Source organism: Arvicanthis niloticus, chromosome 16, assembly GCF_011762505.2.
Source record: "Arvicanthis niloticus isolate mArvNil1 chromosome 16, mArvNil1.pat.X, whole genome shotgun sequence".
In the NCBI taxonomy this organism is placed as follows: Eukaryota; Metazoa; Chordata; class Mammalia; order Rodentia; family Muridae; genus Arvicanthis; species Arvicanthis niloticus.
The window spans coordinates 34079691-34092296 of NC_047673.1; the positions used below are offsets into that span (position 1 = coordinate 34079691).

Here is a 12606-nt window from a genome sequence, read left to right on the forward strand (position 1 = left end):
TAAGTTAAAAACCATGATCATCTCATTAGAAGCTGAAAATGCCTTTGATAATATCCAACATCCCTTCATGTTCAACGTCTCAGAAAGATTAGGAATACAAGGAACCTACCAAATCACAATAAAAGCAATATACAGCAAGGCAGTAGCTCACTTAAATTAAAATTAAATGAAAAATTTTCAATTAAATGAAGAGAAATTTAAAGCAATTCCACTGAGATCAGGTAGAAGACAAGGTTGTCCACTCTCTCCCTATCCATTATAGTACTTGAAGTTCTAGCAAAAACAATAAGACAATAAAAGGTGATGAAGGGGATACAAATTGGAAATGAAAAAGTCAAAGTGTAACAATGTTCAGATGATATGATATGAGTGCATATATAAATGATCCCTAAAATTCTACTAGAGAAGTTTTATAGGTGATAAACCCATTCAGCAAAGTGTCTAGATGCAAAATTAAGACAACAAAATTAAAGAAATCTAGAGATTTAATGCAACTCTCACCAAAATTTCAGTATAATAATTTACAGAACTGGAAAAAATCAATTTTCAACTTTATATGCAATCAACCAACCAACCCAGGATAACTATGACAATACTGAACAATGAAAGAACTTGTGGCGGTATCCCCATCACTGACTTCAATCTTTATTACAGGAAAATAGTAATAAAAATAGTAATAAAAACTGCATGATTTTGCTATAGAAACAGGTTGATCAACAGAATCTAATTAAGGACACTGAAGTCAACCCACCCACCTATACACTTGCTTTTTGACAAGGAAGGTATAATCACCCAATGGAAAAGAGTGCATCTTCAACAAATGCTGCTGGTCTATGTGGCTATCTGTGTAGAAGAATGCAAACAGATCCATATCTATCATACAGGACAAAAGTAAAGTACAAGTGGATCAAAGACCTCAACATAAAACTGGATACACTAAGTTTAATAGAACAGTTAATGGAGAATAGCCTTGACTTCATCAGTACAGGAGACAACTTCCTGAACAAAACGAGTCTCAGGCATTACAGGTCCCACAAACAATCAGAGTAAATTCTGTACCTGAGGTTTTTGAGAAAACTCTCTGCCTGTGGATCCTGTACCAGTAAATGAACATCTGTTTCTGGCTTCAGTGTGAAAGGCTGTCTGTAGTGTGATGTGTGTGTATGTGTGTGTGTGTGTGTGTGTGTGTGTGTGTGTGTGTGTGGGTGTTTGACACCCAGAGTGGGGTTTCCTCTTCTCAAAACAAAAGGGGAAGGCATATTTGGAGGATTTCTCGTTTGAGGGGACAATGATAGATGAGCAGGTCAGATGGTGGGTTGTAAAGGGAATAAGTAAATAAATCTAATTTTAAAAAGATAATTAAAAAAAAAGGAACCTCATGAAACTGAAAAGCTTCTGTAAGTCAAAAGACACCATGAATATGACCAAATGAGAGTCTACAGATTTGGAAAAGATCTTCACTCAACCTACAGTAGACAGGGTTAAACTCCAAAACACATAAGGAACTCAAGCAGTTAAGACACATACAATCAAAATAGTCCAATTAAAAAATGGATACAGACCTAAACAGAAAACTCTCTTCAAATGAATAATGAATGACTGAGAAGCATTTAAAGAGCTAAGACTACAGCAACCAAAACAGAAACCTCATACTGTTCTCTCAGGTTTCCAAACTCATGCTGGCTCTTCTAGAACCAAAGTTTAGTAGACATGAATTGCCATGATGAAATGGGATTGGAGGCTCTCTCTCTTTTTATGACAAAGCGGAATGTAAAGGGAGAAGGGCTTACAAGCTAAGAGACATCAAATGCAAAGAAACACATATAGAGACCCAAGGGTTGGCCCCATGTTTATGGAAGACAAACATCAATTCTATTATTATCAGGTAAAAAATTGAATAAAGAAAATTATGATTGTGTAGGATTATCTCTTATTTGTTGGTGAATGCTTTTGGTCCTAAAATAAGGTTGACTATCCCGAACTTCTTGCCTGGGATTACACACACACACACACACACACACACACACACACACACACACACAGAGAAAGAGCCAGAAAGAGAGAGAGGAAGAGAGAGAAAGATGGAGGGAGAGAAACAGATTTGGGGGAGAAGAAAGAGAGACAGAGATTTGGGGGAGAAGAAAGAGAGACAGAGACAGAGAGACTGAAAAAGAGACTTGTTAAAATGTCTACAGAAATACATGAGGAAAGTTTATAGTACATTTTTAAATTTTTATTTATTTATTTTTTAATGTGTGGTGTCTTCTACAGGTTTTACAAGTTTGTAGACATTAAATTTTGTTATTCAGGTAAGATGTTTATCACCAGATTCTGTGTTTGGTACAACTTCTTTAAGGTGTTTTATCCTTCGTTTAAAAAGGACATACAAAGAAATTAAGCCAAGCACACACATAACTAAAAAAGCTATGAGGTACATACTCCAGTTGGATGGAGGTAAAGGCACAGGAGCTGGTCCACTGTCTATACTACCTCCATGGCCACGTAGTTGACAGTCTGGGGGTTCCCATGTGATGTCACAATGGCAGTGGTGTTTATTGTTGCAGACCCCTTGCATATGGCATAACTTTGATGAACAGTTACTTCTCAGAACAGACTTGCGGACACACTTTCTGTCAATACATAAATGATATGGTCCACAAGCTGTGCCATCGTTCACTGCTCCAATGTCATCTATGGTTATCCCAAAATGATAGTCTATAGTCCAGCAGGTGATATTACTGAAGTTAGTGTAATGTAATGTTTCATGGTTTCTCCTTTGGGGAAGTTCTGTCACATTCTCACACTGAATTCGCCCACAGTGTACATGAGCAAGTTCGCATCCTCTGAATTTATCATTATCAGTACCACAGTTACCAAAACGGTCACCCCTTTTGTTCATTTCCATGTAGCAAATTTTATTTGCACTTCTACTTCCATTGCCAAAAATCTTCCGACACTGTTCATCATGTTTATGACACTCCTTCTTATAGCAATAACCATTACCACTGCAAGGGCTTCCGTCTTTTTTATACACATCTGCTGGACACTCAGCTGAAGTTCCATTGCACCACTCTGGAAGGTCACATTCATTTTTCTCTTTTCTACACACAGAGCCTGTTTGAAGGAACTGGCAATGTTGGCAACAAAGCCCAGAAGCACATTGAGCACCAGGTTTGAGAACACAGCTCTTGCTACAGCATGGATCTGTTGAACAGGATTCAGAGCTCCCACAATCACACTGCTCTCCTTCCTCAACCAAGCTATTACCACATTCAGTTAGGTTTGTTGTTACTAGTGTTTCTAGTGTTTCTGGGGTATCAAATAAGCAAATTCTTGGGGAAAGATATGTATACAGATATTCAAAACTACAGTTGCTGAATTTGGGGTTATTTGATTTATAGGCGGCCATTATGCAGCTTTTTCTACCACAATAACAGTCGTTTCCATCATGCGTCAAACCCAAGTTATGACCCATCTCATGTGCTATAACAAATGCAATGTCTAACATTTTATCAGACATAAAACTGTTAACTGCACAATTAAGAGTTAAACAAACGGTAGCTACATAAGCTAACCCTAAAGATATACCATAACTATGTCTGGCCAAAAGGTGTATGACATCATATCTAATTTGCTCGCCAATCGAGGCACGCTTCCAATTGCAGAAACCACGTAGGACATCAGATATACTTTGTTCTACATTGATAAGATTTCTTTGGCTCCACACTTCAAGTTTGGTTAAAACCACGTCCATACCTATTTGAAGATAATAACCATTTATTCCATTGACTATTTGCAACATATCTTGAATACAAGTTGTGATATTGTTATTTCTATGAACATATCGTTTATAGTCTATTACTACAAAATAGTCAATAAACCTGTGGTGGGTCCAAAAATTCTCATACGAGACTTGTGGCAAAAGTGTTGATGCATCTCTTTCATGAAGCTTCATTTGTCGTGCTATTTCCTCTTCAGTTAACCCGCATCTCATGGGAATTGATTCTGACTCCTCACTGTCCATTTTGTAAGCCAGATGTTCAAATGTTGAAGTTGAGCTCTTGGGCATGATCTCATAAGTTGTGCCATTTATCTCTAGTATGCCTTGCAAATTCCCAAAACAGGTGTTAACGATGACCAGGGATTCTGGGTCTTCATCCACATAGCCATGGTAGTAGCAGTCATTCTGCACAAAAGGCTGTTCTTCAAGGAGATCACCTTGGTCACTATAAGTGAGTAATAAGAAGTTTCTGGATATCAAGTTTTTCTTGGGTTTCATAGTGATTATGTGTCTCTGTCCCTCAATGTGCAGGCTATAGGACAGCCAACCTGGGGAAATATTATTTCTGCCAGTGACCTTCACCCTCAAGGGTATCACTACTTCTGGAAGGCTACTGTACTTAGCATGTCCAGTTGGTGACCATGCAGAGAGGAAGAACATCTTCCACAGGCAGAACATAACCAATATGTTCCTTTTGTGGACTAGGGCCTCACCCGTAATCACCATGTTCTATTGAGAATTCCTTGCTCTCCCAGTGCTCACTGTGTCTGGTTGCAGGCAGCACTGTCCTTTAATGGCGTGTCTTCTGACAGAGTTGAGTCATAAGAGGAGCAGGACTGAAAGAAACAGGAAATAAGGGCAAACATAGCAATTGGTAAATCATGGTCAAGGTAAGTTTGATGATATAACTGCAGAGTGTTGGGCCCCATTTAGTGCCTGGTTTCAGCCTTCTGGACAAACCTGCGCCTGGCTCGAATTTTTGTGGCTTTGTGGGAGACCCTAAGCCTGGCTAGAGTTTTGATATGTATTTCAGTCACTTCCTTATTCAGGTGACTCAGCAAGACCTGTTTGTCCCTGATGCTGCCCCTCCATTGCTAATGTAGAGCTTTGCCATTGTCCCTGTCACTCACTCCGTACTCTTTGTTACACTTCTCTGCTTCCTATGACATCTCACTCCACCAAAAATCCCCCTCCCTAACTTCTGACTTTATATATGTGAGAGGCTGAAGCAATAAAGTTGAGCTCCTGCTTCAACAAGACTCTTGGCCCTGTGTGTTTCTTTTGGGACATGGACACTCACCATTTGCTTAGCCCCGGAGAGACCTGGTGACAGTGGGAATGTTCTCCTCTTGCCTGTTCCTGCTTGGATTTAGCTGACAGCCTGCTGCCCTCTGTAAGGAACTTTTTTCCCCTCCTCCTGACGCAAAAATCCTCATGGGCCAGTTTGTCTTAAGTGAGTATAGTCCCATAAGTTATGGGTTCCAATACATCTAACTCTTGTATCCTTCTCCCAATCCTCCAACTAATCCATTCCATGCTTCTCCTCCTTTAGTGCCCTCTGTTACTCTGTTTATTCCATAGGAGGACCTAACTCAAGAGAAACCACTCAAGAGTAACCTTTACCCAGTTACTCTTAACCCTGGGGGCACTCCCTACCATTGTAGCTCTGAAGAGTTACTCTCCACACAGGTGGAAAGCTAGGAAAAGACCACGGAGCCTCTTTCTCCTGAAGAGGCATCACAACCAATAGTAAAACCAAGACATAGTCCTTGTGGGCCATCACCCAAAGAAACTCTTTATCCCTATTGGACCACTATGTCAATGCTCCTTGGCTCGCCTCCAAGCAGGTGATAAAACTGGCTTCCCAAGACCCCTCAAACAACTCTTCTCAGAGCCCCTCTGCACCTTACAATAAGGAGGGGCTTGGAACCCAGTACACAACCAGCCTACACCCAGTGAATGTTAATCCTGACAGTAATCATCTAGCCACCTGGTACTCTTGGGAACCCCAAGGTCTTTACAAACTCAAGAAGGCAGTGACTGAGGATGGGCCAAACTCCCTCTGGACTGAGACTCTTTCTGAGGGCCTGGCCTGCCAGGCATGTGTTGCTCAAGATTGGAAGGAGTCGGTTAAGGCAGTCCTCACTTGGCCTATGTTTCTTAACTTTCTGGCATATTTTAATGAGGAATGCTGCCCTGGTGGAAAGGAACCAGAATGCCCAGCTAGCCATACAAATCACCACTGGGATGCTCTCTGGTGCCTTTGACCAATACTCCACAGGTGCCCAGCAGGCAGCTATTCTGCCCTACTACCAGGATCAGATGAGAGCCATTGGCCTTGCTGCCTGGAGGAAACTTGTTGAAGGGCCCACTGGGTCCCCCATAGCAGGGATTAATCAGAAACCTACTGAGGACATTACCTCCTTCATTAACAGTGTTCAAAAGAGCATGCAAAGGAAATTCTCCATGGGTGACCTTTCATACTGCTTTGTTTGCTCTCTGGTCTAAGATAGGATGAATGCTGATCACAAACTTGCCTGTGTAAGGTTATGCCACTGGACTATTGACAGGTGGATCATGGCCACCAGAGACATAGGCTCCTCCTCCATTCAGACTAGGGCCCTGGCAGCTGCTCCAAAGAAGGCCCAAAAGAAAGATATGCCTGTTCTTGTTAATGCCCTCCAAAAGAACTTAGCAGGAATGGACCTGTTTAGGGTGTGGTAAATATGGCCATTTTAAAAGAGTGCCCTAATTTGGCAAAAGCTGTCTCACATCCTACAAACTGTTCACCAAGTACCCCTTGCCCCAGGTTTATGGAGAGCTTTCATTTGGCTAGGAACTGTAAATGTAAATGTGTTCTCAATGGCCTGACTTTAAACTCCTAGGGGGTCTAACACAAGCCCCATTAACTAAGGGGAAGACTCCAGTTAGTGCTAACTGGTCTGTGCCTCTTGTCCCAGGGATCCGCCCTAAGATGAGTCTTGCCATAGGTGAGAAAACTTTCCGATTCCTTAAAGGAGGAAGTCCCCCACTCTTTGAAGCTTGTTCCTGGTTCACCTTTTACTGGGCATGGGGGACTATCAACCTCATAGGAGACCACCTCCTGGCTTTCCTGGGGGGACCATGATGGCTATCATGGTGAGGTGTGCCCCTTTGTGGTTGCTGGCTTTACTGCTAAGTTTTTGGGCCAAGTCATCCTTGGAAACACAGAGGCCTTTATGACTACTGATCACAAAAACCATTATTTATGATATGTTAGATACTAAAAAATGTGAATGGTCTTGTAAACAGGAAAAGATAGTGAGAAGTTTGCCTTTTCTATTCCTTTTGTTAATTTTGGTGGGTCTGATTCTAGGTTCAAGTGGATGGTTCTACCCAAGACATGGCCAATAGCCCCTGTCCCTACCATGTGTCAATTTTATATACTTAATAATTTTCCATCCTTTTTAGATGATTCCAATATGTTAATTTAGATTTATATGAGTGATATTATTTTGGGTGATCCTAAATTTTCTGGCTTTCAGGGGCTTACTGATAAGTGTCTCTCCATTCTTAAATGTAATAATTTTTAGGTTGCTCCTGAAAAGGTTCAAAAGGTGCTGCCATTTAAGATCCTGGGCTTCATGTTGTCCTTGGATGCTCTGTCCCCTGTTAAGCTTCAACTTCAAATTCAAGATTCCTGTACGTTCCCACAGTTACAAAAGCTTTTGGGAGAAATTAATTGGATGAGGTCTTGGCTCTCAATTACCACAGAAGATCTAACACCATTTTTTGACCTCCTTAAGGGAAATGGCCTCTCCATGCCTATACTGCTGACATCTGATTATATCCAGCTGTTGAACAGGATTCAACAGGCCATTGATTCAGTCACCCTTAAACGATATGATGCCAACCTACCCCTTATTTTATATATATTTTCCTGGAGAAATGTTGTGCATACAACACTTGGTCAAGAGGGTAAACTGGTCCATTGGATCCAACTTTCAGTGGGAGGGACCCCTCATGTTTCTATGGCTAGCCAGATGGCCGATTATGTTGTTAAGGGGAGAGATCTTTTCATTAGGCTCTTTGGGACAAAGCCTTCTGCTCTTGTTATCTCATTTAAGAACACATATTTCCCTTGGTTACAGAAAAACAATAGCCAGGTTGATTTGGTCCTAGAGGGCTTTTCTGGAGAAATTGAGAGCCACTTTGGATCATATAAGTGGATGAGTTCCTTTTCCAGACTTGAATAGAAACTCCATCCCCAGACTCTTTCTCTTTAGTCCCAGCCCAAATGGTGCTACTATCTTTACTGATGGTGGGTACCTGGGGTCCTCCATTGTTGTTTCCCACCCTTCCTAATCAGACAAAGGTCTATTGCCTGTAAAGTCAGACTTCCAAATAACTGAGGGCTCTGACCACTTTAAAGAATCTTTTGCAGTGATTATGGTGTTAGATAGGATTTCTGAATTCTTAAAATTGTTTTCTGACAGTCTCTATGTAGTAAACATACTGCCTAATCTGGTAGAGGCTCATATTAGGCTTGATTCTAAACCCATCACCCCCCAAAGATTCAGGCACATATCCTACTAAAACAAAGACAATATCCCATTTTTCCCTAACACCTTTATGGTCCTCAAGACCTCCCAGGGTTTCTATCTGCTGAAAACTGCCTGGCAGATCAACTTGCTTTGGGCTACAATGCCATACTGTTGCTGAGGTGACTCAGTTCCACTCATTAACTCATGTCAACTGGAGGGACCTAACACATAAATACACCAAGATCCACATAAAAGACCTAAAAAAGATCATCTGTACGTGTAGGTCTTGTCTGCCATTCTTACAGGTACCTCTCCTCCAGCCCATGGGGAGCAATGCCCAGTGGTCTCTGCCCTAATAATCTTTGGCAACTTGATGTTACTCACTATTTCCCATTTGGGAAGCTAAATTATGTATTTGTGACTGTTGACACTTTCTCACATGCATGCTGGGCATCGGCCAATGCTGGAGAAAAATTTAAACATGCTATTACCCATATGCTTCAATATTTTGACATTCTCAGAATCCAGATCAAATCAAAACAGATAATGCCTCATATTTTAAAAGCAAACCTTTCTCAGATTTTCTCCATACTTGCCAGATCTTTCACACTTTGGGCATCCCTCACAACCCTAGAGGACAGGCAATTGTTGAAAGACAAATTTAAGCCTTAAGGTCAGTTATAAAAACAAAAGGTGGAGTCTTTACCCCACATGATCAGCTAAAAAGTCATTATTTACTTTAAATTTTTTAAGTTTTAAAAAAAAAATCCTCAGCTGTCCCTGTTTTAAAGACATTGGACCTCTGACATCGCCTGTAGCTTGATAAGAGTCACATGAAGGGACCCACTGATGGGAGCCGGGAGAGGACCAGATCTGCTTCTGACAGCCTGGAGGGGATTTAGCTGCATATTTTCCCAAAGGGAAAAAAGACCAAACTGGAAAACAGCCAGACATATAAAGTATATGCCTCAGCCAGGGGAGGTTCACAATGGCATTTCCACCTTCCCTAAGAACCCCACCTATGCTTCTTCCACAGGAGACCAAGATGATCAAGACAATGACACTGTTGCTGACATGGATGCTGCTTCCCATCTTGACTGAGGGAGGGCTTGGGGGCCCCCAAGAAGCATGAGAGATCTTTAAAAAACAGTAGGGTGGTCCCTGTGACAAGAATGGAGACAACTAGAGCTCCAAGACAACGTGTTGTGGACTGGATTTTATGGCCTATTACCCTATTTCCTACCCCTCCTTGGCCCCTTCCTTCTCCTTCTCTTTATCTTGAATGTTTGGACATGTGTGCTCAGTAAGGTCACTCAATTCATCCATCAGAAGATAGAGGTGACCAAGTTGAAGTCCATTATGAAAAACTTGTCTCTTCTGAGAACAAGAAAGGTTCTACATATCCCTCTGCCTATGAGTACCCCTTCTCAGCTCTCCACCTGACAAATAACAGGTAAGATCTCAGATGTGCTGAGACAACCCAATACAGGTCATAGATTGCCCCCCCCCCCCAACTCCCTTAAGCAGAGAGACACATGATATCTAGAGATGGTTAAGATCATAATGTGGGGGATAACCTAAGACAGGAGTCATGTAACTTTTTGTTTACAAAAACAAATGAGGAGGGGGAATGTTGGACCCTATTTCAGCCCTGGTTTGGGCCTTGTGATCAAACCTGAGCCTGGCTCGAGTTTTGAGACCTATTTCAGTCACTTCCCCATCCAGGTGACTCAGCAAGACCTGTTTGGCCCTGTCTCTGCCCCTCGATTGCTAATGTAAAGCTTTGCCATTGGCCCTGTCAGTCATCCCATATACTCAGTCACCCTTCTCCATTTCCTCCATCATCTCATCCCAACAAAAATCTCCCTCCCTATGCTCTGAGTTTATATAAGCGAGAGGCTAAAGCAATAAATTGAGTTCCCTCTTCAATAAGCCTCCTGGCCTAGTTTGTTTCTTTTGGGCCCCTCTACACTCACCATTCTGCTCAGCCCTGGAGAGACCCTCTGGGACTGCTCTCCTCTTGGCTGGACCTGCCAGCAAGGAGCTGACAGCATAACATGGGATGAAATCAATTAGTGTTTTTTCCAAGATGTTTCAACAATGGGATTCTATTTCCTTAAATGTTGTAGTATACACATCTGTAAATATATTTGTGAATCACTCCTAGTTAATAAAACAAGAAAAAGATTTAGTAAATTGCCCTTATTTCCACCCTCTTTCTGAATGTTCCAGTTTTCCATCTTTCCTCAACAGTAACTGTAGATTTCCTTAGCTACACATTAAGGTTATCATTGCTTTCAAATACCTAGCTGTAACCCTCCTCCACAACTTTGCTGCTTACTGAGGACATTGACCTGTTTCTTTCTGTCCTTGACATATCATTACTGAGGGTGTCAGAAGCCTCTCTCAGGCTAAAAATTATTCTCAATTTTTTTCATATGTTTGTTTTAATATTGTTGCATGTGAGTCTGTACAATAGTGTTAACATGAAACCCTCTGTGCATGTTGATACATATGTAAAGGTGAGTTCATCCTGACTGGTGAATCTACAGAAGCTATATATCTCATTTGCATGATTATTTGTAAAGTTTATTATTTCATTATATATATATATATATATATATATATATATATATATATATATATATACATATGTGTGTGTTTGTGTGTGTGAACATGTGTGTATATGTGTCTGAGTATACATGTGTTTGTATGCTTGTGTCTGTGTTTAGAGAAGCCTATTATATGTTTTGTATCTCTTTCCTAGGCCATCATTCTCCTTGCTTCTTAGCACTAAGGTGGACACTGGTGTGCTACTCTCTAAAGAAGGATGAGTGGCTCAACAGCAAGCCTTAGACATCTGCATATTTCTGCCTTCTCATGGCTGGCATTGCAAACACAGACAAGTAACAAAGCTTTTACATATTTCTCAGAGATTCTTTCTCATGTCTGGTTGCTTTTGCAACATTCATTTAACCAACTGAGTTCTCTCTCTCTCTAATCTGATATTTTAGTGTCCTACTATTTTGAAAAAGTAATTGCTGGGCAGTGGTCACAGATGCCTTTTTAATCCCAGCACTTGGGAGGCAGAGGCAAGCACATTTCTGCGTTTGAAGCCACCCAGTCTACAGAGTGAATTCCAGGACAGCTTGGGCTATAAAGAAAAATCCTGTCTTGAAAAAAGAAAAAAGAGAAAAGAAAAAAGAAAAAAAAGAAAAAAATTAATGTTGTTGATGCACTAACATGTACAGTGCTAAAAGTGTTTATAAGGAAAAAACAGTAAAAAGACATTTGGTGACATTATAATGAAATACTGACTAAAACTCTGAAATGCTGATAACTATCCAAAAATACTTTATTTTAGATTTGATAATTTTTATAGAAAGTTTATTTCTAGTGTAAAGAAAAGAATTATTCATTAACAAGGCAGCATTTTTGGCATTGTAGCAAGAAAGTAGGTCAAAATTAATGACTCAAACCATAGTAATAGATAGGTTAAAACAAAACTTAAAAAGTTATTGAACAAGCTCAGTCATTCATTACTGCACACAATGATGTTAACATCCATAACTCTACATAAAACTTACATTTTTTTATCCATAATTTGGTAGAACTATTACAACCTAGCTTTAATTTTGGTCTCAGATATCAGATTTTATATTACCTTGATCTCTCACAACTTCATCAAATTTTTTTATAACTAGCTATTTGCCACCCAAGATCTCTAATAATTTATGATGTAGTGAATTAAACTAAAACTTTAAATTCAAAAGGGAGTGGAAATATCTAAAGAAAATAAATGCCATCCCCAAATACAAACAATTGGCCAAAAATTGAAATTTCTATATGCTCACCTACTAATTATTTGTGCTCATAATCTTTACTGAATATTCTAAAGGCTTACCATCAGATGAGGTGAGGCCCATGCTCTTTTATTGTTATTGTCTTGCTCAAAAATATTTTTACATCTTATCTCAGGAAAAAGGACATTGTTTGAGGATGCATAAGAGAGTATAAATTCCTCACTTGTCTCTCATGGAGTAAGTTCTAGATTCATGTGCCTAGCAACAGGAGCCTCTCCCTTTTTAGAACCTGACAACCCATGAGATTCTTCCCAATGTTTCGTTCCTCAACTCCACCATCCAAAGTTATTTGGTTTCTTCTTTCATGTCGGTAAGTTTAACTTCTTTCTCCTCATATGCTATACTCCAGTGTCTCTATTGTGAGGAAATCTCAATCCCAATCTTATATTTTTTCTTATACGCTTTAAAACCAAGAAAAAAAACCCCTCTATTTTGCTCA

The 12606-nt window shown here is 40.3% G+C and overlaps 1 protein-coding gene across 1 annotated transcript; it reads right to left on the bottom strand.

Annotated features, from left to right (window-relative positions):
- Positions 1-2250: 2250 nt before the first annotated feature.
- LOC117721933 (disintegrin and metalloproteinase domain-containing protein 26A-like) lies at positions 2251-12351 on the bottom strand. The gene is made up of 2 exons (XM_034520817.2): positions 12209-12351; positions 2251-4617 (listed from the first exon to the last, which is right to left on the bottom strand). Exon 2 carries the CDS (start codon positions 4505-4507, stop codon positions 2306-2308), a length of 2202 nt encoding a protein of 733 aa, XP_034376708.1. The 5' UTR covers positions 4508-4617; positions 12209-12351; the 3' UTR covers positions 2251-2305.
- Positions 12352-12606: the final 255 nt, after the last annotated feature.

Bases quoted from the DNA above. Each gene is read 5' to 3' on its own strand.
- LOC117721933 (XM_034520817.2), bottom strand. From the start codon at position 4,507: ATGGTGATTACGGGTGAGGCCCTAGTCCACAAAAGGAACATATTGGTT.